The 27,966-nt window shown below is 55.7% G+C and overlaps 1 protein-coding gene across 1 annotated transcript; it reads left to right on the plus strand.

Annotated features, from left to right (window-relative positions):
* The first annotated feature begins 10,776 nt into the window (after positions 1-10,776).
* On the plus strand, positions 10,777-27,918 carry Fam3d (FAM3 metabolism regulating signaling molecule D). Its single transcript, XM_076856247.1, is given in 9 exon segments — positions 10,777-10,799; positions 12,088-12,216; positions 16,539-16,555; positions 18,668-18,785; positions 19,962-20,020; positions 23,720-23,770; positions 25,819-25,903; positions 27,046-27,172; positions 27,829-27,918. Coding segments are annotated over 9 exon segments (699 nt in total).
* Positions 27,919-27,966: the final 48 nt, after the last annotated feature.

A 27,966-nucleotide genomic window follows, 5' to 3' on the forward strand; every position in this document is an offset into this window, starting at 1 on the left:
AGGTGAATTTTGAAAACAAAAGGGTGCATAAAAGACCTACCATGAGATCTCCAGCACCTAGTAGGTGCAGAATACGGAACGGTGCTGTTGTCAAAACAGAGTGCTCACTGTGTGCAGGCCCTAGGCAAGGTACCAGGCTTTTGGAAATGATGAGATGGTATCTCAGGAAGTTGGGTGGAGGCCAGGCACAGTGGTGCAGGCCTGTCATCCTAGGGGCTCGGAGGCTGAGGCAGGAGGATCCCGAGTTCACAGCCAGCCTCAGCAACTCAGTGAGGCTCTAAGCAACTCCGTGAGACCCTGTCTCAAAATAAAATATAAAAAGGGCTGGGGATGGGGTTCAGTGGTTAAGCACCCCTGGGTTCAATCCCTGGTACCAAAAAGAAAAAGTCAGGGGAGGACTGAGAGGAAGGGGTTGGAGGAACAGCGTGAGTGAGGTGTGTGCGCCCAGGTGATGGCGAGGACAGCGACCCCCATGGAGGGGTGGTTCTGTGTCTCCAGGGTGTCGAGTACTTTCCATGGGTTTGCTCATTTGAACACAACAACTTTCCATGGCAGCTCTTGTTGTCCCCATTTTACAGATGACTCCTGAGCCCTAGGTGAGGTGACTCACTTGCCCCAGGTGGCAGGGCGGGGACGGTACCGAGAGGCTTTGTGGCCAGACATTCCAGGTCCAGGAAGGCCTCACAGGCTGCGTTCCACAAGGCAGAGGGGCAGAGGTGAGGACTCCCGGTAGGAAAGGCCACGTGCGCAGAGGCATGGAGGTAGGACCCTGGTGTCCACCCGTAAGGTGACAGAGAATCAGGACAGAGCACAGTGCCAAAGATTTGGATCTCTGCGCAGCCACGGTCGGTTCTGTTAGAAGAAGGTTCTGGTAGAAATGTCTGTCAGGAGTGGTGTGGTTTCAGCTTGGGGAAGCCATCAGGAAGGAGCCTGCTGCTGAAGACAGAGTCAAGAGTCGCCCTGAGTTTTTAGGGTCCCTTGGCGTCGACCATGTTCAGACGGCAGGAGGGAAGGAAGGGAGAGGGCGGGAGTTGAATCGGAGACTTTCTGGCAGGTGTAACCGTGGTTTGAAATGAAAAATCCTCTTGTCTCAGGTAGATCTTGGTCCAAGTGAAAGAAAACAAACTCAAACTAGCCCGGAAAGAAGGACACGTGTTGGCACCTAGAACAGAAAAATCCAGAGATGATTTTGACACCTTGAGGGTCCACAGACGTCCACCACACCCTCATCCCCACATTCCGACTTCATTGGACTAGTTATAAAAGTCACAAGTGGCCATGTTGCCTACTTTTATGACCCAGGGGTCAATGACAGCGACCCAGGACAAGTCGCTTAATCTCCATAGGCCTCCGACTCCTCACGGTTACTAAAGAGAATCTGCCCATCAAGTCAGCTGGGAAAATAAAATTCAAGGACACGTGGCTCGACATTGTCCAGATAATAATGTTCATTAAAATAATGGGCTTTCAGGCTGGGGTTGTGGCTCAGCGGCAGAGAGCTTGCCCATCACGTGTGAGGCCCTGGATTCGATTCTCAGCACCACATAAAAAACAATAAACAAAATAAAGATAGTGTGTCCATCTACAGCTAAAAAAAAGTTTTACTAAATAATAATTGCTATCATTATTATGATTATTTTACGACTTTTTCTTCATCAGTGAGATCTCTGGATCTTATACCTTCCTAGGAAAAACTCACCTCCCACCTGGGCTTGGTAGCCATGCCTGTAATCCCAGCAGCTCCGGAGGCTGAGGCAGGAGGATTGCAAGTTTGAGGCCAGCCTCAGCAACTTAGCAAGACCCTGTCTGTAAATAAAACACCAAAAAGGACTGGGGATGTGGCTTGACCATTTTAAGTGCCCCTGACTTGAATCCCCGACACCAAAAAAAAAAAAAAACCACTTACCTTCTAACGCATTTCCAAGACCTCACTGACTTCATTATAGAGGCCACCATCTTTACTAATCCAAGAGGCCAAGATCTAAGATGTCTCTGGTGGAAAGGGAAGGAGGTCCCCACTGCGCAGGTGCGTTAATTCATGCGTCACCTGCTGAAGCGATTCCGAGAGCCCAGCAGCGGGTCTGCTGTGGCCAGGGGTTGAACCCTGGGCAGCCCCACCTGGATCCAACTGGCACTCTGGTGATGGGCAGCCAGACTCTCAGCAAAGAGAATTCCAGTGACCTCAACTGGCCTCCAGGGCAGAGGGACCCGAGGGTGTCTAGCACCCTGAGATTGTCCCCATCGCCTCAGACAAGGGAGGGGACATGGAAAGGAGCCATGGGTCTGGACAGGTGGCTTCTGCTTTTCTCCGGCTCTGTTGGACTTGATGTCACCCAGTCCCCTCTTCTCTCAGCTCAAGGGGTTGGGGAAGTTGAGCACACGGGGGCATCCCTAAGGGAGACACTGCCACCTGTCCCTGATGGAGATCTCCCCCGTCCCACACACTGGGTCCTGGGCACATTCTTGCGTGTAATCTTCACTACGTTAGGGATCAGCTAGGACAGGCACAGACAAGGAGAGCCGGACCCAGGGGACCGGGCCTTGCAGTTCCATGACAAGACCCTTAAGGGACTCCAAAGTCCCCGACACTGAACCACCCTGTCACACAGACTCCCGGTTCGAGGCCGCTGTAGCCAGACGGAGAGACATAGACATGACAACAGCTGTCCTGTCCCAAGGGACCTGGGTCTGGCCCTGGGGAAGTCACCTTCAGGCAGTGATCTCCCAGGTGAACTACGAAGACAGTCCCCCTAATTCAAGGACAGGGGAGAAGACCGCTGACCTTGCAAAGTGAACAGGGGCCCTTGGATCTGCCCCCTGAGGAGGGCACTGGCTGGTGGGCAGGAGGAGGGTGGGGAACTAGAGCCTGAGAACCTGTCTCTTGTCCCACGGATCCCCCTTCTCCATCGCCTTGGCTGAGCCAAACCCGGGCCTGCCAAAGCCCAACGCAGGCAGCACCCGGGGCTTGTGCTCCACAGCCAAAGCGGGTACAGGAGCAGGAGCTGGCCAACTGCAGCCCCTGGGCCCGATGCAGCCCAACATCCGTTTTTATAAATAAAGTTTTATCGGAACACACCTTCCTTTACATGCTAGGTACAGGTGGTTTCCCAAATGGCCTGCAGAGCCCCAAATATTTATTACCTGGTCCTTCACAGAAAACTGCCATCCCAGGCTTGAGAGGAAGTGAGTAAAGTAGTCAAGAACGTGAGCTAAGCCAGGCGCCGTGGCGCACAGCTGTCATCCCAGAGGCTTGGGAGGCTGAGGCAGGAGGATGACCAGTTTGAGGGCAGCCTCTGCAACTTAGCGAGACCTTGTCTCAAAATAAAAAAATGAAAAGGGCCGGGGATGTGGCTCCGTGGTTAAGCAACCCCTGGGTTCAATCCCTGGCACCAAAAAGAGAAAAGAAGAAGAATGTGAGCTAAGACAGTCTCCCTGGGCTTACTTCTGAGGTCCTCTCTTCCTCTAAGTCATGGGACCTGACCACTCTGGGCCTCATTTCCCTGGTGTCCTCCCCGAGCCCGTTTCTCTGATTACATTGGTTAAAATAAGGAAGAATCCCAGGGTAGTGCATGGCCCCAGTAGCTGTCACCTTCTTCTGGGAAACGCCCCAGGATCTTGGGGATTAAAAGCCCTGAGACTCTTCCTCCTTTTCGATTCTTGTCGCCTTTCCTGCTCCACAGCTTTGCGTGGCTCCTACCACCGGCCGGGGCTGGGGGGGGGGGGGGGGGGGGGGACAGAAGACCAATAAATAAATTAGAACAGGGCATCATGAAAATAGTGGGCTAATTTCCCTCCAAAATAAATGTCACTAGAACAAATTGTTCCCGCTGCCAGCCCCATCGTTTGCGGATTTATTTGCTGTTTATCTCCCTCTGTATTGGTGACATGATCAATAATTGCCTGTAAAGACCAGGGGTTTCTAAGAAGGACCACTTAGGGAATGAAAGTTGGCCTCTGGTTCCTCCGATGACTTCCTGCAGGCCCGGCCCACGGTCCTGGGTATTCGGGGTGGCTTTGGGGCATGACTGGAAACTCGGGACATGGGGTGACTGAGTCTGGGCAGGGTCGCCCGTCATCCCCGGCTCCTCAGGGGTACCTGATGTGTACCCACGTGTATGTGTGTCTGTCTAGACGTGTGTTGTTAAGCTTGAATTCGGGACCCCCAAAGACCACCAGAGACCCAAGATCGATGTAAACAGCAAAGAGGTGTTTATTGCGAGCTAGCTTGGTCCTCCGCACGCACACACAGCAACTGGTGACGCTGAGAGGCCCCAGCCCAGGGTTTGCAGCACTTTTATACATTCTTTGGAGAGGGCAGGGATTCACATACATCATAGCCTCTTTTAGCAAATCATCACACACCGCGGGAAAATCAAATAACAACTCTGAAACATGATTAGCACATTCACTGGCGGGAACAAGTTGTCTAGGGGTGATTGGTCAGTACAAAGGGGTATTCGTTTGAACTGATTGGTTTAAGCCAAGAGGGGTGTACGTGCTGAACTACATGGTTTCCCAACATCATAAACTGCTGGGAGGGTCATCTGGCATCCCAGGTATTTCCCTGTCTCATGCTGATTGGTGGCTGCTAGGGGGCTGCTCTGGGTCCCCACCTAGCCTGACTGAGTCAGGGACACCTGGCACAGCAGATCTCTCCTGTAGATAAACAACTTAGCAGGGTGGGAATGTGCCTAGGAGCGCTCTGTGGGTTTTTCCAAGGACAAAGGTCATGTCCCTTCCTTGGACAGGCTCTGCTCTGAGATAGAGGCTGGTTTTTCAGTGTCACTTTCCGTCCCTTAGAGCCTATTTCTTTTCCTTCTGGGTCTGTGTCCCTCGTACCCTGTCCCTACCTCGATCAGGCGTCTGTCTCCCACGCGACACAGGATTCATCCCTCGCAATGAGTCCCTGCCCACTCGGGGCTGCCGGGGGCGATGGGTAGAACAGAAGGGACTATGGTGGGACAGAGAGCGGGTCCCAGCTCTGGCGACAGGTTCCACGTGCAGAAGGTCCAGGAATGACAAGGAAAATAGCCAGTGCTTGAATTTCCGGGAGAGGCTCGTGAGATTGCAAAGTCTGCGGAGGCCCCTGGGCAGTTTGGGGGAGTGGGGGGGCGGGATATGGGGTGAACTGGAAGAAGCCATTCAGACAGAGGAAGCCGCCCTCGGGTTCCCGCCCCCAGGCTCATCTCCAAACGTCCTTCACTCCCTCACGTCCTTCAAACAGTGTGTCCTGCGCTGACCAGGCCTCCAGGAAGGCACCAGGGCCCGGGGGAAGAAGATCCTTGAAAGCCACCGTCTCCAGGGGAAGCTGGTCCCCCCTCAGGGCTGACCACAGGCAGGACCAGGGGCCTTCATGGGGGTGGGGGGAGAGAGAGAGAGAGAGAGAGAGAGAGAGGGAGAGAGGGAATAAGTAACCTTGTCTGTGTCTGCCTGGCCCTGGGCCAGGTATGGCTAAGCCTCAAGGCCACTATGTGCAGAAGGACCCAGGAAGCAGGGAGAAGAGCACATCCTGGCTCCCGCAGGGCCACGGAGAAGTCTCTCAAGGACAGGAGCCGGGGCGCAGCTCCGTGGCCAAGTGTGTGACTGGCGTGCCCCAGGCCCTGGGATCAACAGCCGGCATAAGAAGGAGGGGAGGGAGGAAGTCCCAACCAGGCAGAAAGACCTCCTAGGATGACACCGTGGCTCTGCAGGAAGAACTAGCAACTCTGGGACCCCGCCTTGGGGACGGCTAGCTGACGGCAGCCGCAGGGGGACCCACAAACGGGGAGGACATGAGGCAGCCCTCGGGGCCTGCAGAGCCCTGCTGGACCAGTGACCCCTGGGGGGCCCCTCTTGCAGGACAGGCAGAAACTGAGGCCCAGAGAGTGTGCCCAGGAACGCACAAGCCCTCGTCTCTCTGATTCCAAAAACGTACCCTCTTTCCCAACATCAGGGGCTTTTTGTTATCCTGATCCTTTTTTGGGGGGAGGGTGGGAGGTGGAGGTACCAGGGACTGAACTCAGGGGCACTCGACCACGGAGCCCCATCCTCAGCCCTATTTTGTACTTTATTTAGAGACAGGGTCTCACTGAGTTGCTTAGGGCCTCACCATTGCTGAGGCTGGCTTTGAACTCGTGATCCTCCTGCCCCAGCTTCCTGAGCCGCTGGGATGACAGGCATGTGCCACTGTGCCAGGCACTGGCGCAGTCTCTGGCTGGGCACAAATCACGAGTCTCCACACAGCTTGTAGATTCAAACAGCAATTCTTTATTCCCGATCTCACACCGGCCGTCTACAAACATGTTCTGGGGGAATCCACGTTCTCTGCCCAAATCCACTACTCCTGGGCTTCTGTCTCCCAAAATATACTGTCTGACCCTAAGAACTCAAGAGGAACTCAGCAGCAGGATACGCCCTATTCTAAAGGGGGAACACCCTAAACACGGATCCCCCCTGGTCCTTGAGCAAGGTCACCTTACATGCAATGTCCTGCAAAATGTCCTATTTCCATGAGTCCTTCCACTAAAGAAACATGGGGGTACGCTGGCAAGGAAATTGTCATACCTACTTGGCTGATGGCTCCCAGCAAGGCACTATCCTGATCCTTCTAAGAACAGGACTGCAGGCACTGGCCCAGTTGCTCAGACTTTTCTAGCAGGTCATATCTGCAAGGGAGAAGATATGCTGTAGTGACTAAATAAAGGCCTCCGTCAGAGCAGACTCAGCATCTCCAGGGAGGAAGGCTTCTTCCTCCTGGTTCCCATACATCCATCCCTGGGAGAACTCAGCTTGGCCTTGCTTGGGCCACATGTTCACTTCTGAACCTGTTGGAAGGAAATGCCAAGCTCTGATGGGTCAGCCCTCAGGACAGGACAGGGTGCCCTGATGGACCTGTCTCCATCCAGGATCACGGGGCGGGGGGCGTTGAACCCTGACTTGGAGGGTCAGGAAAGGCTTCCCAGAGGAAGTGGTGTCTACTGAGACCTGAAGGAAGAGCAGGAGTGTTCCAGGTCCAGAAACAGAGGACCAAGCTGGATGCCGCGGCGCACGCCTGTCATCTCAGAGGCTAGGAGGCTGAGGCAGGAGGATCAAAGCCAGCCTCAGCAACTTAGCAAGGTGCTAAGCAAGTCAGTGAGACCCTGTCTCTAAATAAAATACAAAATAGGGCTGGGGATGGGGCTCAGTGGTCGAGTGCTCCTGGGTTCAATCCCAGGTACCAAAAAAAAGAAAAAAGAAAAGAAAGAAAGAGAAACAGAGGACCAGTATTGGGGCAAGTAAAAAGGCCCAGGGACGCTCCAGAGTGTGGCCCACTCACAGCCATATCCCTTATGTCTGGAGCCCCAAGTGCTCCCCACAGATGCTCAGAGGAAACTTCGGGAATGAAATCCACAGCTGGCTGTGTGGCCTTAGACTCGCTGCTTGCCTTCTCTGAACTTCAGTTTCCATCTCTTACCTGGTGGTTAACCCTCCTCACCTTCCAAGGCTCTGCAAGAATCTCCATTCCTTCCATCTCCAAATATCTACACTGTACTTCCTTAAGCCTCGGAGTAATCCTAGGCTCCCAGGACACCAGGCCCCCTGTGGGAAAGTGCTTGGGGCTAAGACACAGGGCTGACTTGCAGCCAGAACTCAGAAGAGGGCTGGAGGGGACAGTGAGTGCCCGCTAAAGCCTCCCCCCTCAGGAAGGTGCAGCGTGGCCCCGTCCACTGCCATGACCCCCTCCCCCCGCCCTCCCCCCCGCCCCCCCCCCCCCAGAGCCCTCTGGTCTGTGCTGGACTAGCTGAGGGCAGTAGGACTTTCTCCTGGACCTTTACAACCCGAATAACAGGTTGTGACAATCTCCGGCTGGAACAAGGAGAGACATTTTTTCAGGCCTTGGTGGCTGCTATGGGAATTCTTGCCCCACCCTGTGTACCTTTCCCAGGTGTCGTTCCCCCGCCCACCCCCAGCTCCAGAGCACCCAGGCTGCCAGAGGGGGCTGGTCCAGAGACCAGGGAGCCCTGCGGGAGCGAGGCGGGCAGCAGGGGACTCAGCTGGAGGGGAGCCCTCAAAGTCTAGGCAGGACCTGCCACGGCTCCCCCCCCACCCTGAAGCCACAGTCCTGCTCAGCATGGTTGTGCCAGCAAGAGGCTAGCCCCTGCCCAGGTATGTGCTCAGGACCACTCTGTCCCTGGGTGTGCCCTCTCTCTCTCTGTCTCTCTCTCTCTCTCTCTCTCTCAGTGTGTGTACCTATCAAGGCTCCCTGTTATCTCCACCCGACTCTTTTTTTTATTGGTACCAGGGATTGAACCCAGGGGCGCTCGACCACTGAGCCCCATCCCCACCCCTATTTTGTATTTTATTTAGAGACAGGGACTCACTGAGTTGCTTAGGGCCTCCCTAAATTGGCTGAGGCTGGCTTTGAACTCACGATCCTCCTCCCTCAGCCTCCCAAGCTGCTGAGATTGTAAGTGTAGGCCACCGCCTTTCCTATCCGTCCCCACAGCTATCCTGGCCCCTCCATGCGTCGGGGGACTCCCAAGAATGTCCTTTAAGTCTCATCCAGGGGGCCAGGGATCCTGGGCTATAGGTCACATCCCAAGCACTTTCAAAATCTTAATTAACTTTTGTATCTGAGAAGGGAAAAAAAATAATAATAAAGTTGGTAATTTGACTTTCAGGAAGTTAAGGTTCTACAACAACCTGCCTGTGGGTAAGGCCGGGTGACAACTCAGACTCACAACCTGCCAGAGCTCAGAGCAGGAAGGACAGGCAGGGAGGGGTGCTTTTGTAACTTGCAAAAGGAAAAACGTTGTTGTTGAAATCAGAAGGGCTGGTTCAGCTGAGGGTTTCCACGTACAGGTGGGGAGGCCCAGGGGGGCTCAGAGAAGTGTGGGTACGGGGAAAGGGGCTGCTGGGGCCGGGCCAGGGCTAAGTTCAGGTCTCCTGGCTCTGACCGGAGTCCTTGGTGGCTGGACCTTGGGAGCCATGTCTAATGGATTTTAGGATAAAGAAGATTCTGGGGTGGGAAGGGGCCATGGGAGAGGATAAAGTCAAGGCAGGTGGATGGAGGAGGCCACCTGCTGCCCGAGGCCTGGGGCCCCGAGCTGTCTGTCAAAAGTTTCAGATCCCAGCACAGCCCCCCAGCCCAGTCACCCCCAGCCCAGTCACCCCAGCCCTGCCCTCCAGGCCCTTAAATCTCCACAGACTCCCGGGGAAGCTTTCGAAGCTGTGGAATCATTCACTGGTCACAGCCCAGCTCCTGGGGACAGGGGAGAAGTAGGACGCAGCCCCTGCCCAGGACTCGGGAAACTGTCCAAGTTCAGTTTTGAATCCCCCGAGGCAGCCAGGACCAGCCGTGGGACCCTGTGGGGAGCGCTGGGGATTCAGCAGCAGGAGATCTGCATCCCAAACCCTGGCCTCACCTAGGCAAGCTGCATGGCCACAGGCTGGACCACACGGCGCCTTCCTCCCCTGACCCCAGGAGATGATGTGGCCACAGCGCCCGGCACAGACTCACCTGGAGAGGGTGAGCCCCGAGAGTCTTCGGAAGCTCCTACTCCCTGAGTAACTGGGCTGGTTCCTTCAATATCTCTGGGCCAGCTGACGGGGATGGGAGGGTGGGGGGCAGGAAGTGCTAGTGGATGGAAGGACGGGTGGTTGGTAGAGAGGAAGGAAGGAAGGATAAATGGATGGAAGGAAGGATAAGTTGATGGATAGGTGGATGGATAAATGGATGGATGGATGGATAGGTAAATGGATAAATGGATGGATAGGTAGATGGATGGGTAGGTGGGTGGATAGATGGATGGATGGATGGATGGATGGGATGAATAAATCAAATCCTCCAAGGAACGGCGCCTATCAGACCACCCTTTCCTCTACTTTCCAACCTCTGCACTTAAAAAACAATGGGATGAGTTGGATCTAAAATTCCAAGGTCATGAGTGGAAGGAGGGGGTCGCAGAGAGGGAAGGAGGAGCATGCTACCCTGTTCGTGTGGCAGGTGGCGAGGAGACACCCGAGGGGTGAAGATTCCCACGACAAGAGGCCCTGGTCATCTTCAGGGTCCAGATGCCAGTCTCTGATTGGACCCTCTTCTCTCCACAGGTTTAGGCTGACCCCAGGCCGCTCGGCTCCCGGACACAATGAGAGCCACAGGTAGGAGGGGGTTCAAGGATCCTGGGGTTAGGCACTGAAATTCACTTCAGAGTCGTTTTTTTTCTGACTTGCGCGTCTGCCAAAGGCCCAGGTAGAAACCCAGGGGGAGACTGGCAGAGTGAAGAGGGAACTCCCTGCCACTGAGCCGGAAAACGTCCTGACCATGGCTCCAGGTGCTGGACACCCGGTGGGAAACTAGGGCCGAATATCTACCTCCTGGAACCACCGGGTCAGACCCGAGTAAGGTGAAGTCCTCACCCTGGCGCTGTACTCCCTGGGTACAGGTAGGGAAACTGAGGTACCGATCCTCTCTTGTATCCCCCAGGCGACTCTGAGGATGCAGGAGAAGTGGTTTTGAAGTCAGCCTGCTTCTCAGGGGCTCCAACCCCACTTCCGACACTTACTAGCCAAACGTCCTGGGGAAGCAACGGCCTCTCTGACCCTCGGTTTCCTCATCTGGAAAATGGGGGTGATCGGCAGGATCGAGGGTTCGTGTGAGGATGAGCTGAGGTCTTCAAGTATCTGAAAACTGTTTGTCAAATGTAAACTCATGCCCCCCCGGGGGACACTCACTGTGGCCAGGATGACAAAGGATCCCCCAGCCCTAAGCCCCCAGCCCACAGGATCCGGGGGCCTCCACTCCCACACCAAGTAGCCATGGGCTACCAGAAGGCCACAGAGTGAGTTCAGGGCTAAGAAGCTGACAGAGGGGGCAGAGGAGGGGCCAGGGCCGGACCTGGGCCTGGAGGGACTTAATTCTGAAGACAGCAGGAAGTTGAAATGGAACCTACTTTCAGGTCCCTCTAAGGCAGGAAGGTGGGACAGGAGGCTCTGTGTGGCTCATCCCCATGTGTGGGAGGGTCTCCCAGTGGCGGGTTGGAGGGTCAGGGGACAATCTGGCTATGGGCAGGGGAGGCCCGGGAGCTGTGGCTTGTCTTGGAGCTACTGAGCAAGTCCAGGTGTGGTTATCTGTGGTAGCAGTTGATAGAAAATGTGGGAGGCTACTCCTACCCCCCCCCCAAGCCACTCTAGAGCAGACCTATTTTTTTTTTTTTTTTGGTACCAGGGATTGAACCCAGGAGTGTTTAACCACTGAGCCACATCCCCAGCCCCTTTTATTTTTGAGACAAGTTCTATGTCACTTAGGGCAATCCCTAAATTGCTGAGGCTAGCCTCAAACTTTCAATCCTCCTGCCTCAGCCTCCCAAATTGCTGGGATTACAGGTGTGCACCACCGCATCCAGCTGAGCCTACTCACTCTCGATAAGTATGACGCCCCTCCCAACAAACCATGACTTCAGTGGCAAGGACATGGACATTATTACCGTTCATTCTGCAGCTGACAGACTCCAGCACAGAGGCTGAGCTCCTGCTCCTCACACAGCACCATGGCTGCCTGAGCCCTGGATGTCACCTCCCTGACTTCCTACTGCAGGGCTCACCTCCCAGAGCCTGCCTCCAGTTCTCCTGCTGCAGTTCTATATAAAATGCAGATTCCCGCCAGGCACAGTGGTGCCAGCCTGTCATCCCGGTGGCTTGGGAGGCCGAGGCAGGAAGATCTTGAATTCAAAGCCGGCCTCAACAACAGCGAGGCCTAAGCAACTCCGTGAGACCCCGTCTCTAAATAAAATGCAAAGCAGGGCTGGGGATGGGGCTCGGTGGCCCAGTGTCCCTGAGTTCAATCCCTGGTACCCAAATAAATACTGCGGGTTCCCGGGCCTCGTTCCTAGAGACCGTCTCTGGAGGTCTCTATGGAGCCCAAGAAGCCGGATTTTAAAGTCTTTCTCCCAGGGGTCACTGTGGGGACTGTCCGCCCGAAATCTGGCAGCACGATCTCACCATCTGACCATCTCCTGAGTCACCTGGCGGCCCCACGGTCTGGTCTGCAGGGTGGACGCAGGGGGTCTCCAGACCTGGCCTCCCTGGGGGGGTCTGGGGAGAATCTGGCGCCGTGGTCCCCTGGCACAGTCCTCTTGCTCTTGCAGGTCTGATTCGCCTCCTGGCCCTCGCCTTTGTCCTGGTGGCCACCTGGATCCTCCTTCGCTCCTCCAACAGCTTCAGCACCAAAACCATTCGCCTGCCGCGCTGGATGGGTGAGTGGGCTCCTCTGCCGGAGGAGGCTCGGCAGATCGGTGCCCACAAGGCCTGGTGGCCCTGCTTCTTCTCAGCCACAGGTCTCTGCTCAGATGCCACCGCCCCAGGGGAGGCTCCCTGACCTCCCAGCCACAGCCCGGCTGCTCCTCCTGGATCAGCCGGTCCCACGGCCTCCCTCAGTGGCCTCCTCGGCCGGGCCTCGCCCGGGCCTCGCCCCCTCCCTGAATGCAGGTTACCGGGACGGCGTCCATGTGTCCGTCCGTCTCCCTGGCCCCTGGCCCTGAGGAAGGGCCTGGTAAACGGTGGAGTGAGGAAAGAAAAATGGGTGGGTGGATGGATGGATGGACTGGCAGGTTGGGGGGGGGGGGGGGGTAGATGAGCCAGGGGAGGCAGGAGGCCAGCTGGCTGCGTCACATCAACCTCAAGATGCATGGATGCCCCAGGAGGGGGCGGAGTGTGACTGCGAAAGGGACTGGAGCAAGCTCCGTGGTGTGGTCGCACGTGTGTTTGGGAAAACCAGGACCCTCCATTGGCAGAGTCCAGCGTCATCCGCAGTGATGACCAGGACAGCTCAGGGCTTCCCAAGGCAGCCAGAAAGCAGTCACCCCGATTCTAACACGACTCCCCCCACTAGGAGGGTCTGAGGTCCTTCATCTTATCCAGTTTTTTTGTTTGTTTGTTTGTTTTGGTACTGGGATTTGAACCCAGAGATGCTCAACCACTGAGCCCCATCCCCAGCCCTTTTTTGTATTTTATTTAGAGACAGGGCCTCACTGAGTTGCTGAGGGTTTCCCTAAGTTGCTGATGGTGGCTTTGAACTCTGGATCCTCCTGCCTCAGCCTCCCACGGCACTGAGGTTTTTGTGGGTTCTGTTCAGTAATTAAGTGCCTCTGAGTTCAACCTTTGGTAGCCTCCACACACACAAAAAAAGCCCACTAGTGTTCCACACTGGAAGGGTGACTTTCTTTGGCATCAAAGGCTCCCACCCTGGGTGCAAATACCCCCGTTTTATTATTCAACGCATTAATATTGAAGCACATGTATTGCCATAGCACACATTATTTTTTGTTGTTATTATGTTGATAGAGCATTGGTTTCCCTTGTGATTCAATCTATTTTATTTTATGCATTTAATAACTTGCAGTCTATTGGAGAAGGAAGTGCTAAGTATCTCAAGGCAAATGGGGATAAATCTATTCTGAGGGGGAGTTCCTAGGCTTTTCCAAGCCAGCAAAAAGGATTCATGGCATAGAAATTATGAAATTAAGAACTCCTGATTTACCTGGAAAATTAGGGATTTTTTTCTGATAGAGGAGTCAAACTCTAACTAGTGTCAACTAAAGTAATTTCAAGGACCCACACCTGGCTTCAGGTGTGGCTGAATCCAGCAGCTCCCACAAAGCCTCCAACTCCTGTCTCTCTGTATCCTTGGGCTCTGCTCATTGATACTTAATCTCAACAGGGTAGAGATGACTTCTGTGGGCTTTCTCTCCAAGGGAGGCACAATGGCTACCAGATGTGCCTCTGCACATCTTCTAACTTAGCAAAAAAAGGCCCTCTTGGCCTCTCTCCCTCTTCCTCTCGCTAAGGGCCCAAGGAATATATCAACACAAGGAAGGACTATGACTCCAGAGAAATGTGACAGTATATACTGGCTCCTCCTGGGACTTTGAAGGTAGAGGCCAGGGACACACTAGGTTGAACAGCCCCCCCTTAAGGACCAGATGGAAAGTGCAGGCTCAGCCCCTTACAGACCGACCTTACTGGACCCTCTCCATAGCCCCTGAGACCCCCATGATGGTCTCCACGGGCAGCCAAGGAAACCGGTGCTCAGAGAGGTTAGACATCACTCACTGTCACACAGCATGAGCGAGGGCCAAACTCCAGGGGATCCCACGGCCCGGCCCAGCCTGTCTATAAACATGAGCGAGTCGCGTGCATGTGTATGTGTGAGGGTGCTCCAGCCTGTGTGCAAGTGCGTGTGCACATGTGTGTACACGTCCACGTATGTGTGTGTCCATGCCCCTCTGTGTGCGAAGAGGTGATGGCAGCACCCGAGAGAGGGTTCAGACAAGGGGGACTGCAGACCATGTGGACAGTGCCATTTTATCTTATTTGATTTTATTTTATTAGGGATTGAACTCAGGGGCACTCGACCACTGAGCCCCATCCCCTGCCCTTTTTATATTTTATTTAGAGACAGGGTCTCCCTGAGTTGCTGAGGGCCTCGCCATTGTTGAGGCTGTCTTTGAACACGAGATCCTCCTGCCTCAGCCTCCAGAGCCATTGGGATGACCCCGTGGGTTGACAGGCTTGCACCACAGGCTGGCGACAGTGCCATTTTAAATTCCCTCCTCCCCATGCGCCCAGCACCCCCTCCTCCACCCATCCCCCCACCCCCTTCCTCCACCTCATCCCCCCACCCCCACCTCCTGCAGTCCAAAGTGCTTCTCTCTAACCAGACTCTCTCCCCCCCAGGAGCTGAGGACTCCAGGGACAGCATCGGTGAGTCACCAGAATCCCCCAGCTGCCCAGGGCAGGATGTTCCCTGCGGATTTCTCTATAGGTCCCAGAGAAACCCAGGTGTCCAGAGCGCACCCAGCCACTCCTCAGGGGCCGGTGGTGCCTTCTGACACCCCCCAAGCCCTGTGGCAGGGCGGCCCCCACCCAGCCACGGAAGGCACCGGCCCCGCTGTCCCCGGCTGTCCTGGCTGGCCCCGGCCACACCTCACCACGCCTGGCTGGCGGCCCGCGGGCAGGCGCTGTGCTCTATCACATGACCCCAGGCGGGGCTCGGCAGCACAGGTTTGTCCCCCGAGACAAACAGGAGGCTGCTGACCGTCCGGTGGGGTAGAAATGTCCAGTGTGCCGCTAGAGGAGGGGACAGTGCTCTGGGCTCCAGGAGGGGCACCCCTCCACCCAGAGAGGGCCAGGAAGGCTTCAGGGAGGAGGGGCCCTGCGCAGAGCCTCCCAAGGAGGACGGCCCACGTGAAGGGACGCCCGGGGCTCCTAGGCCATGTGCTCAGTGGGAAGAGGCTCTGGGAGGGCAGAGCACCGGATGCCAGCCACTGCGGGCACTGGATGGGGCTTCAGCAAGGCCCTGAGCTCCCCAAGGGCAGGTGACAGGGAGGGACGATGACGGCAGTAAGGGCCATCGGTGCTTCCTGGGTTCCAGATGCAAGTGTCTCGTGTCATCCTAGATACACCCCTGCACAGGTGATTGAACCCAGGGGTGCCTAGCCCCGGAGCCACATCCTCAGCCCTTTTTATATTTACTTTAGAGACAGGGTCTGGCTGAGTTGCTTAGGGCCTCACTAAGTTGCTGAAGCTGGCCTCAAACTTCCAATCCTCCTGCCTCAGCCTCCTGAGCCACTGGGATTACAGGTCTGTGTCACCGTGCCCAGCCTAATTATCTCCTTTCTGGAGGGGAGGAAACGGAGGCTGGGAGAGGTGAGATGTCCCAGCTGAGGCCACGGAGCTCTGGTGGGGAGTGGGAATCAAGCGCCCCACCCACCCACCCTGTCTGGCCCAGGTCCTCAATATCTCTTTGCATGAGGTCATACCCTCTAGGGCCTCCGTCTCCCACCCTAACATGGTGGTCACGCTGAAGAGGGGCTTTTCCCAGCTGGAGAAGCCTGGTGCACTGTGGAATTACAGAGAGCAAAGATTTTAAGAGTGAACACAAACCCCTCACCCTACACCCTTAACCCATCTCCCCAAAGCCTCCTCAGTCAGATTCTGAAGCAGCCACAGAGGCTCATGGGGTCTCAGTGCAGAAGAGACACTGAGACATCACTTGCTGGGGGAATGGCAAAGTCAAGCCATCGCGGGTCCTCCCACCCTGCCTGCTCCCATGACAGACATCACTAATCGATCCCTGCACCCGCAGCCTTTCCCCCAGGCCCTCAGGCAGCCTCAAGAGCTTTATCATCAAACTCCTACCACGGAGGTCCAGTTCACATCTAGGAGAAAACCCGCTGGGCCACCCTGATATAAATCAACTCCCCGATTTCATAACTGGCCAAGAGAGCTGGAGAGATTTCTGGCAAGTCACCCGCAGATTAGCAGGAGAGCAGCCCCAGGTTCCTGACTGACCTCCCCCCCAACCAGTGCCCCCCAGAGCCCCCCAGATCCAGGCTCTGAACAATAAATAGGCTAAAGTTCCCAGAGGGCTTGGGCCTCTGGGTTTGGAGCAGCTGGTGGAAGCAGCCAGAACCCAGAGAGCACATCCAGCCCCCAGGGGCTGAGACCCCCAGGCGCCATCTTCCTACCTCCAGCAGCCTGACCATGAAGGCTAGATGGTCAGAAAGTCAATGCTGGAAAAGCCCGCCGAAGCCCAGCTGTTGACATCAGGTTTATGGGGACTCAGCCGCAGTCAGTTAGGCTCTGGGCAAACTCCAGGGGTCATCCCCAGGGTGTGGAGCCAACCCCACTCCCTGCACAGGTGAGGCCCTCTGGTCCCACCAAGAGCCAAGTAGCCTCTCGGGTGGCTGCAGGTGGGGACCCCAAGGCTCAGAGAAGAAGAGGAGCTGCACCCTGAGGCCTTGTGCTTTATTAGCTTTTTCGCGGCTGTGACTAAAAGACCCGACCAGAGAAAATTTAGGGCAGGAAAAGTTTATCTGGGGGCTCACGGTTTCAGGGGTCTCCGTCCACAGACAGCAGGCTCCATCCCTCAGGGCTCAGGGGAGGCAGGACATCATGGAGGAAGAGTGTGGTGGAGGGAAGCAGCTCACATGGTGATCAGGAAGCAGAGAGACTCCACTCTCCAGAGACAAATAGAGATCCCAAAGCCACGCCCCCAATGCCCCCTCCTCCAGCCACACCCACCTCCTCCAGCCTCCACCCAGTTAATCCCATCAGGGTCCATTCACTGGTTGGGTTAAGGCTCTCACAGCCCAGTCCTGTCTCCTCTGGACCTTCCTGCACCGTCTCACACGTGAGCTGTGGGGGACACCTCCCATCCACACCAGAACACCCTGTCCCCAGCTTCGCTTCCCAGGACAGCCCTCCTGGGTGTCCCCACTCCCTGACCTGGCTCTCTGAGTGATGTGGCCCTCAGGTGTGCCCAGCAGGTGTGCGGACTGAAACCAGGGAGGGGAGCCTAGGAGAGGCATTTCTCTCCCATCATCGGGGCTCCCCACTTAGCAGAGGGACCCCAGACCCAGCAGGGCGCCCCGGTGTGGGTGGCACTCCTTCCCATCAGCTCTCCAGCCGTGTGCCAGTGGCTTGGGTCCCAACAAAGGGGCACGTTCTCCCAATCCACCGAGCACCTCCCTCCGGGCCGGCCAGCAAGGGCCTGGGAGACCCTGACCACGCTGCCTGCTTTGGCCTCCCGGCCTGAGCTCAGCCCAGGGAAGATGGATTGAGCTGCTCCCTGGGAGGCCCAGGAGCCGCCGGAGGATTTCACAAGGTCATGAACACAAAGTGCCTGCCCCACACGGGGCACAGCAAGCCTCAGTGTGTGCTGGGGTCCCTCAGCAAGCCCACGGGTTTGCTCCAGAGCACCCACCCGGCCCAGGGCTGGGGAGAAGGTGACCCTGTTTATTCACCAGTCCCCCTATTGCCAGGAGGAGCTTAGAGATGAAGCAGAACCTGCCGGGCTGAAAACCCACAACGCCCCCACTGGCCCAGAGCCTGGTGAGGGCGAAGCCTCAAAATCTGCAGCTGGGGGTCCCCCCCTCATCTCTTGCCAAGCACAGTGCCCCCCACCCCTGCCAGAGGCTCCCCCACTTAGGGCCTCCCAAAGTGCTGAGGCTGCTCTCAAACTTTCTCTCCTCCTGCCTCAGCCTCCCAAGTCCCTGGGATTAAAAAGGCGGGTGTCCAGCAGGTTCCAAGCACCCCGCAGGAGGGCCAGCACCGCCTGCCTATTATTCCCTGCTGTCTCCCAGTGTCTGGTGCTTAGTAGATGCTCAGTAAATGAGCCAGGGGGCAGGAATCATGAGGAGAACAGCTAATAGGAAAGGTTCAGTTCTACTCATGGCTCCTCATGAGGACCCAGGGAGAAGGCACCATGGTTACCCACTTTACCAATGAGGCAGTTGAGGTGCAGGAGTCTTAAGACTTCCCCAAAGGAACCCAGCTAGACAGAGGCACCCTACCCTCCAGGCTAGAGCCCCCAGGAGATGGTCAAAAGGGGCCTCGTGGAGCCCATGAGGCTGCTGTGGTCCCAGAGAGAGGTTCTCCAGGGAATCCCTTGCGCACGGTGACTGGTCATCAACCTCCGAGGCTGGGGTAGAAAGTCAGAGATTTCATTCTGGCGTAGCCAGACACACAGCCAGGGTCCTGTGCCCCTTTATGGGGGTCAGCAGAGACACTGCGGAGCTCAAGAAGGAGCAAGTCTCCCAGACTCGGGGATCAGAAGTCACCAAGCTTGCGCCTGAGCCTGCCCGGCTCCTCTCCCCCAGGTTCCTGCCCAAAGCCCCTGCCCACCAAGTGTGATCTGTTCTCTCCCCAGAAACCAGGAAGACCAAGTGCGGCCTCAGCAAGCCCTGCCCGTCCAACTACTTTGCATTCAAAATCTGCAGTGGGGCCGCCAATGTGGTGGGTCCCTCCATGTGTTTTGAAAACCAAATGTAAGTACCCGGGGTGGGGGGGTGGGGGGGTACCTGTGTTTCCTTTCTTGTGTTTCGTTTATTCATCAGAAAACCGGGCACAGGTGAACAGGCCTGCGAGGCCAGCCCACATCTTCCCAGCCTTCTGGTCACTCCTGGTGTGTCAATCACCCAGGGATCTCCAGGCCCGCCCACCCTGCTTCACAGCTGGTCTCACTGACTCCCAGAACCCCCCCCCCCCAGGTGGGGCTGGTCTTGTCCCTATTGTCAGAGAGAGGAAAGCCCCCGGGCTCACCTGCCAAGCCAAAGGCAGAGCAGGATTAGAACTCAGGCCTAAAGGCCAAGCTGCTGGGCTTCCTCTGAGAGGGGATGCCTGTGGGAAGGAAGGGTTCATGAGCCAGGCCAGGTGTGGCAGGCACGGGCGTTTCCAGCAGGTACAGTCAAGTCCTGCGACGAGAAGTTCATCCTCCAAAAGATGTCAAATGGGTCAGGATTCTGAACCCAAATAGAATTTGGTTCGATGAAACAAGGAACTTACTGGTTCCTGTATCTAAAAGGCCAGAGGTAGCAGGCTTCAGGAGCAGCTTGATCCAGGGTTCAAACTGTCTCATGGGGACTCCCTCTTAGGCCACCTGCAGCTCTGCTTTCCTACCTGTTAGCTGCCAATTTTTTTCCCTACTAAAAATGGATTTGTCTGTGTGGTTGGAAAGAGAGGCCACCCTCTGGAGTGACCGATCAGCCCAGCCTAGCACCCCACTGGGCAGAGAGTTTCCCTGTCTGAATCACCCCCTGCAAAAGTCCCAGCCTGGACCTCTGCTGGCCCTGGGTCGCAGGACCATGGCTGGCCCAATCAAGGCGGGTCTAGGCCTGGGAGAGAGACATCCGCTCTCCAGGGGACAGTGGGAGACAGGGGTGCGGCCACTGGGCCCAGGAACTGGGAAGTGCTACCTGTGGGGACCCGAGTCCCAGACAAGGACCCCGCCCCTTCCCTGAGCAGGCTGTTCTGCCTTGAGCAGCTCCTCACTGTCCAGCCCCAGCTCTAGCTCCCCGGAGAAACCAGTGGGCCCAGATTGGTCCCTGTGTTTCCAGAAGCTTCTACAACACACCCCAAGGGCCCCTTAGAGCCCCCAGCACAATAGCAGCGTGAGTCCCCTGCTCAGGACCAAATGTTGTACCTTGTTCTGTTCTTTTCTTCAGTATCATGAGTCCCGTGAAGAACAACATAGGCAGAGGCCTGAACATCGCCCTGGTGAACGGTGAGTCTCACACACACACACACACACACACACACACACACACGCACACACGCGCTCTTAGGAGGAGGTCGGCCTCTTCCTCCAGCAGACATGGCTCACCCTGCGTCCTGGGGGGGGCCTCCCGCAGACCCCAGGAGGGAGACCCCCGGACTCAGGGTCTCAAAGTCTTGCCACATGCGTCTACCCCAGGAGGATTCAGTTCTCCTAGGAAATGGAACCCCATCCTCCAAGCCACCCCTGCCCAACGCCCCCCCCCCCGCCCCCATGAAGCCTTGGGGGACAACCCTTCATTCATTTTATTCAACAAATAGAGACTGCAGCTACTTCGGGCCAGGCCCTGCCAGGGTGCAGAGAGGGACAGACGTGAACTAGGACAGGATCTGGCTGCAATCCCCCAGGGTGTCCCAGATAGGAAGCTGGGGTGGGGTGGGGGTGGGCAGGGGCAGGCCCAGAGAAAGGTTGGCTCCTTCCCCGCAGAGGCGACACTGCGGAGCAGGGAAGGGAGGGGAGCGGCGGGGCCTGTGATTGACACCGGCTCTTTCTGGCTAAAACCTGAAAGCAGGCAGCCAGGAGAGCAGGGGCTGTGGGGGGCTGCTGGGCCTGGGAATGAGGAGCTAAGGATCCTGCTAAGCTGATTTGAAGGTCAAGGCAGGAGGGAGCCCTCAAAGGCTTTGAGCGGGGCCTGAGGGGCCAGCCTTGCATTCCAGAAATCTCCCTTCAGCTTGGAGTATGGAAGCTGGAGGCAGGGAGGCCCTGGGGGAGCCCCATGGCCTTCATGACCGTTCGGTCTCCAGCAGGGGATGGGCAGGAGGCCAAATGGCAGCCATGCCTGAAGGCAGGACTTACAAGCCTTCCTCCCTGCCTGCTGCTGTCAGGGAACAGGGGCCATTTCTCCCCAAGGGCCACTTCCTGGGACCAAGGTCAGGGCAGATGGGGAAGGGAGTAGGGTTTTGTCAGCATTTTTGCTGCTGTGACTAAAAGACCTGACCAGAACAAATTTAGGGGAGGAAAAATTTGTTTGGGGGCTCAGGGTTTCAGAGGTCTCAGTCCACAGACAGCAGGCTCCATTCCTCAGGGCTGGAGGGGAGGCAGGACATCATGGAGGAAGAGTGTGGTGGAGGGAAGCAGCTCACATGGTGATCAGGAAGCAGAGAGAGACTCCACTCTCCAGAGACAAACAGAGACCCCAAAGCCACGCCCCCAAGGCCCCCTCCTCCAGCCACGCCCACATGAGCTTTGCGGGGAATCACCTGACATCCAAACCATAACAGGGTCTATGCTTACGAAGGAAAAATGCCAAGTCTGTGTGTGGTGTGACCGTAAGGCCCTGCCCTTTACCCTTGGAGGTAACCATTTTTCCCTTTAAAAAAAAAAAAAAAAAAAACTGGCTGGGTCAAGCAGAGATCAAGGCCTAGAGCAGAGGGGAGGGGCCCTGGCGGACTTCCCAGGAGCCCAGAGACTGGCTGGGGCAGGGAGAGGCAAGACGGCTAAGGAGCAACCCATCCGTTCCCCACAGCCTTGGCTTCAGCAAAGGGGCTGCTAGAACCCCAGCAATGTTTATAGCAGCTCAACTCACAATAGCTAAGCTATGGAACCCACCTAGGGCCCTTCAACAGAGAATGGATAAGGAAAATGTGGTGTATGTACACAGCCATAAAGAAGAATGAGCTTATGGCATTTGCCAGCAAACAGATGGAGCGGGAGACCATCATGCTAAGTGAAATAAGCCCATCCCCCAAAACCAAAGGCTGCACTCTGACAATGGGGTTGCTAACACACAGTGACAGGAGAGGAGAGGAGGCAGGGAAGGGAGGGGGAACGGGAATAGGGAAGACAGTGGAATGAATCCAACGCCACTTTCCTATGTCCCTGTGTGAATGCCCGACCAATGACACCGCCCATCGCGTCCAGCCACAAGAATGGGAAGTTGTGCTCCATGGATGTGTGATGGGTCAAATACACTCCACTCTCTTGTAGTTCTAGAAAGAACAAATAAAGGGGTGGGGGGGGCTGACAGGGTATAAGCTCCTTCCCAGGGGGCAGGTGTGCAGCAGCTCAGGTTGGCCTCTGACCCTCTCCACGCATGCCAGGCCCCAGAAGGCGGTCAGGGACCTCAACCGCCATCGCCCCACGGTGGCTCCAGCTGCAGATGACCTGGTGGAAACTGTGGAGTCCAGGAATCTGAACTTCTCTTCCCTGAAATAGGATTCCATCCGAGAAGATCCCTTTGCACACTCCCCATGAGGAGGCCGGTCCCTGCCTCTCACAAAGCCAAAAAGATTTAAAAAAAAAAAAAAAAATCATACGTGACAACGGGAGCTAACAGCCCGCCCTAGCTGTTTCACTTCACCTTTTCCCTACACCAGAACCCAGCCGTGCTCAGTATCTCCACTGACCAGGTAAGAACCAGGCTCAGGAAGGATAAGCGACTTGCCCCGGGCCACACAGCAAGATCCCGAGCTGAGCAACTCCTGATGGCAATCACTCTGGTGAACCTCCTCCTTCCTCTAGGAATGTCTCCAGGCAGGACAGCTGTGGGAACGTGCAGCGAATCATCTCGGGCCTGAGGCTCCCGGTCTGTGTAGTGAGCCACAACCTAAGATCCCCAGTTCTTAGCCCTTCAGTGGGCGGAGATGCATCTGAGAAAGGGTGCAGTTGATGCTACGCACCCCCACACACCCCAATTCCAGAAAAACCCACCAACGTACAAGATCGCAAAAGGAGTTTCGGGAGTCCATGCCATCCCCCCACAAACACTTCCAGGGACCCCCCAGGAAAAGCCCTGCGTGGACATTGCAAGGCCCTGAGAACGGGAAGGGCTGCTCTGCTAGCTCGCCGCTGCCCACCGACTTCGCCGCCGAGCCGCCATCTCCTCTGCAACACCCCCATCTAGTGGTAAAAAGTGGGAACTGCGACTTCCCTCCAGAACATTGAGGTTCCCGGACTCTGGAAACTGAGCACCCTTCAGCCCCACTGCAAAGCCCTTCGCCTTCAAAGGCTGGAGGACTCGAGGTGCAGGTTTTCTGTGTAGGTAGGAGTAACGTGGATGATCGTCGTTATTTTTATTGTGGCTTTGCAGCTAAAATGCACCTTGTGCCTGTGCTGTTATACGAAACCTCACCTGGTTCCAACAGCCCATTGTCCACATGCAAAAACTACACGCCGTGAAGCCCCGTGTTAGCAATGGGCAGGATAAAACTCAGACTCACGTTGGTTAGATTCTATTTTCTTCCAAAGATGCCCAGCCACTGATTTTGCACTTCTCGAATCAGTCCAGCAATTTTTTATATTTTTATTTATTTGTTTGTTTGCTAGTTGGTTGGTGGGTCCTGGGGATTGAACCCAGGGGCACTCAACCACTGAGCCCCATCCCCAGACTTTTTCATTTTTTATTTAGAGACAGGATCTCACTGAGTTGCGTAGGGCCTCTTTAAGTTGCCGAGGCTGACTTTGAACTGGAGATCCTCCTGCCTCAGCCTCCTGAGCCTCTGGGATGATAGGCATGCGCCACCACCATGGCTTCAGCCCAGCAATAATTAAGCACTTAATGTGGTCCTACATGCTCTTTACAGGACCTGATTTTATTTGATTCTTATTCTATTTTAGGCTTGAGGCTCCCCAGGACCAAGTTTCCGCAAAGTGAGGAGGTAGAACAATTCCCAATACAGGAAGTAACAGTTCCGCTCTCTTACCCTCTAGGAACCACAGGACAGGTGCTGAGAAAGGACTCTTTCGACATGTACTCTGGAGGTAAGCGCCTCTGCCCGTGGGTGAGGTCCCCCTGGGTGCAGCCAGGGTGGGGTTGAGGCTGTCCCTGCTGCTGTCCTGTGGTGTCCCCTGGGACCTCCCAGGCACAGATCCTGAGACAAGGGTTCCAGTGCACTGGTGTCCTTGACAGGAGATCCCAGGAAACATCCACAGCGGGGTGGGAAAGAGAAACAGGGAAAGAAGGCCGCCCGCACAGAGTGTCATCAAGCCAGTGTCCAGGACACACCTCAGAGACTGCCCGGTGGGGCCAGGAGCTGGGTGTTCTCAGCCCTGGCTCCCAGAACTTCCGGCCTGTGCTCAGAGGGCTCCCAGAAATGACCACGCTGGGGCGAACAGGACTCCAGAAAGGACCTCCCTGAGGCCCACACCCTGCACCTTTCTGCAGAGGTCCTTTCTTCTCCCTCTGCACGGACGGGCTTTTTTGAGCTTCTCTGTGCACAGGGTTGCCCCTTAGAAGTGACTGACCCCTTACCTTTGCCCAGCTAGGTAGGACAAGCATTGTCCCCGCCAAACTAGGATACCAGACGTCTAAGTTCCCGCCAGCAGCTTGACTTGTGGATTGATGCTTTGCCATCCCTGTCTTCAAGTTAATTCTTTTTATTTATTTATTTATTTATTGGTATCAGGGATTGAACCCAGGGGTGCTTAACCACTGAGCCCCATCCCCAGACCTTTTTAATATTTTATTTAGAGACAGGGTCTCTCTGAGTGGCTCAAGGCCTCACTAAATTACTGAGGCTGCCTTTGGACTCGCCATCCTCCTGCCTCAGCCTCCCAAGCTGCTGGGATCACAAGGTTGCACCACAAGGCCCAGCACAGTCCTCAAATTCTTAACAATTTTTTAAATAAGAGTCCCTCTGCTTTCTTTTTTTGCCCTGGACTTCACAAGTTATGTAACTAATTCTGCTAATAATCTGTGACTCCATTAAAGTGCGTTTAGTGTGTGTCCAAAGTTATTGCCCCATTTACCTTTTACAAAGAAGCTATGACCAGGGCTATCACTCATCCTTTTTGACAGATGTAGCCCACCCCCACCCCCGCTTTAACCTCTAGGCCCCTTTTTCCCAGACTTCAGCCGTTCCAGAGCCTCTTTCTCAAGTTGTGCTAAATCCAGAATCCCACCTTACTTTCCTTTAGAGTGCCTCATGTTTCTCCTTTTTGTGAGGTGGGATTGAACCAGGGATTGAACTCAGGGGCACTTGACCCCTGAGCCACCTCCCCAGCCCTTTTTATATTTTATTTAGAGACAGGGTCTCTCTGAGTTACTTAGAGCCTCGTTTTTGCTGCGGCTGGCTTTGAACTTGAGATCCTCCTGCCTCAGCCTCCTGAGCCGCTGGGATGACAGGCATGGGCCACCTTTCCTTTCCTTTTTAACCTAAATAAATAATATCTTCAAAGGAAACTCTATCATTGCCCTAAGTAGAAAGCCATTATCACTTACACACAGGGAAGGTAACTATAAAAATCAGTGTAATGGAAATCAGTCTGTGTATTTTGGAGCTCATAGGAGGCTCCCCAGGGCCAAACCTAGGCCTGTTCAGCAGAGAGTTGGACAAGTTCAAGGTGGTGTTAGAGACACAAGATGAGCCTGGCCTCCTGAGCAGCAGGAGAGAGTAGGGGCCACCTACCCTGTCTGGGTTGTCGGGGGCCACGTGGAGGACCCTCCAGCTCAGCACAGACAATCTGAGTGTCACAACATACAAGGGGTCAGAGATGTGCAGAAGAGCCCAGAGGTCCTGAGAGGTCCCCAGTCCCCTGGGGGGACCTTTCACCAGAGGCTGTGATGTGGCTGTACCTCACAGGACCCTGGGGATTTTTAAACGCCAGTGTCCACCCCAGATCACCTGAACGAGGACCCTCACAGCTCATGTTGTCCCTCACCGAGGACAAGGGCTGCAGCAAGCTCTGCCCCAGGACACTGCCTCGCCCTGGCTTCCAATCCTGGGTCATTGGGTCCCCAGGTGAGAAGGAGAATGACGGGCCGTCACCACCCCGAGGTGAAGAGCACCCGCTTTCCTTCCTGCCCACAGATGCCAATCTCCTGGTGAAATTCCTTAAGGAAATTCCTCGGGACACACTGGTGCTGGTGGCCTCCTACGATGACCCGGGGACCAAGTAAGTGGGAAACTCCACCTGCCCAGCCACGTGCTGTTTCAAACCACCCTCCTGCCAGCTCCCTCTGCTGGTGACCTTCCCTAAGGAGATCAGCAGGCAGGGAGGTGCACAGAGATGTCCTGGGAGGTTCAGCGACAAACAGGAAGTGCCCCCCTGTCCACCTACGGCTGGCGGGTTACTGAAATTACAACATGGTGATATATAATGCGTTATTATATATACACATGGGAAGATACACCACATCACAAATGGCCGTGTAGCAGGGCACGGTGGCGCACAGCTGCAATCCCAGAGGCTTGGGAGGCTGAGGCAGGAGGATTGCAAATTCAAAGCCAGCCTCAGCAAAAGCGAGGTTCTAAGCAACTCAGTGAGATCCTGTCTCTAAATAAAGTACAGAATAGGGCTGGGGATGTGGCTCAGTAGTCCAGTGCCTCAGGTTTAATCCCTGGTACCCACCCCCTCTTCCAGAAAACACACACACACACACACACACACACACAATGGTGCAGAAAATATTTAAGGACATGGGAGAATGCTCGCCCTTTGTACTAAGAAAAAAATAAATGTACTGACAGGTGCCAAGAACTGATCATTACATGGTCCCAGACAATTAGGTCGCTGAGTGACATCACGGTCACCTTAGTCGGTGTGAGTACCCTCTGTGAGGTTCACACGGGGACTGTGTCACCCGATAAGGCATTTCTCAGAAGGTGTCCCTCGGGAACTGGCCCCTGACTGCTAAAATGTTGGCGATGGTTATGTCGAGGGAGGGGGTGCTGCTCTGCTTTTCAGTTACTTCTTTGTGACATCCTGTGTTTTCCAGATGAACAGGCATCACATTTGCAATCACCTCTCCCCAACCCCCACCCTTGGGAGGGAAAGTCTGGGATCCCTGCATCCTGAGCCAGGGGCGCTGAACCCCTGAGCCCCATCCCCAGCCCTTTCTTATATTTTACTTAGAGACGGGGTCTCGCTGAGTCCTAGGGCCTCACGAAGTCGCTGAGGCTGGCTTTGAACTCAGGATCCTCCTGCCTCAGCCTCCTGAGCTGCTGGGATTGCAGGCCTGCCCCACTGCGCCCCGCTCCTGGTGCTCATCAAGCCATCCCACCCCCCCCCCCATGGTCCTCTCTGGTCCTCTGCAGAATGAACGAGGACATCAGGTACCTCTTCTCCAACCTGGGGAGTTCCTACGTGAAGCAGCTGGGCTTCCGGGACAGCTGGGTCTTCTTAGGAGCCAGAGACCTCAAGAACAAAAGCCCCTTTGAACAGGTGGGTTCCTGGCTGCACCGAGGGGTGGGGGGCAGTGAAGGCCTTGGAGGTTGCCAGGGAGGGATGGACAGACAGACAGACAGGGTGAGGGTGGCAAGGGCAGCCGCTCTCTGCGGACTTGGTTGTTGGAGGGAGTCTCCGTGCAGAGCCGGCGGAGAGGGCAGCCCCATGCCATCTGCTCCCACTCAGGCTGGGCCATCGGGCCACACCCCAGCTGCCTCTGCCACTTGTAAAAGGTGGGTCATGCGTAAACGCAAAGGTGTCTAGAAATGTACCCAGAAAGAGAAGGGAAAGGAGGACAGAGGGGGAAGGGCAGGTGACAGGGAGGAGAAAAGCTGACACAGGGTCCCAGGTGTGAGCCTGGCAAAGCCCTCCCCCTCCTGGCCTCGGACTCCCCACCTGGAAAGGGAGGACTCCGACCAGCAGAGCCCTCTCCTAAGCTCCCTGTGGAGCGCGAGCTTGTCCCAAGGAGGGGACAGCAGGACCCCCACCCGAGCACATGAAAGAAGTCATGTGCCTCTGCTTCCCCATCTGTGAAGTGGGGCTATGGGGAGAATGCAGTGAGGAGGCCGAGCAGAGGTACCCCGTGGGTCCCACGCAGTCTCCATCCATCTCTCTCTCTCTCTCTCTCTCTCTCTCTCTCTCTCTCTCTCTAGTTCTTAAAGAGTAACCCAGAAACAAATAAATACGATGGCTGGCCGGAGCTGCTGGAGCTGGAGGGCTGTGTGCCCCGGAAGGTATTCTAGGATGAGTGCAGTGCTTCCTCGCCAGGGGCCTGAGGGAGCTTCTTGCTG

Source organism: Callospermophilus lateralis, chromosome 1, assembly GCF_048772815.1.
Source record: "Callospermophilus lateralis isolate mCalLat2 chromosome 1, mCalLat2.hap1, whole genome shotgun sequence".
Taxonomy (NCBI): domain Eukaryota; kingdom Metazoa; phylum Chordata; class Mammalia; order Rodentia; family Sciuridae; genus Callospermophilus; species Callospermophilus lateralis.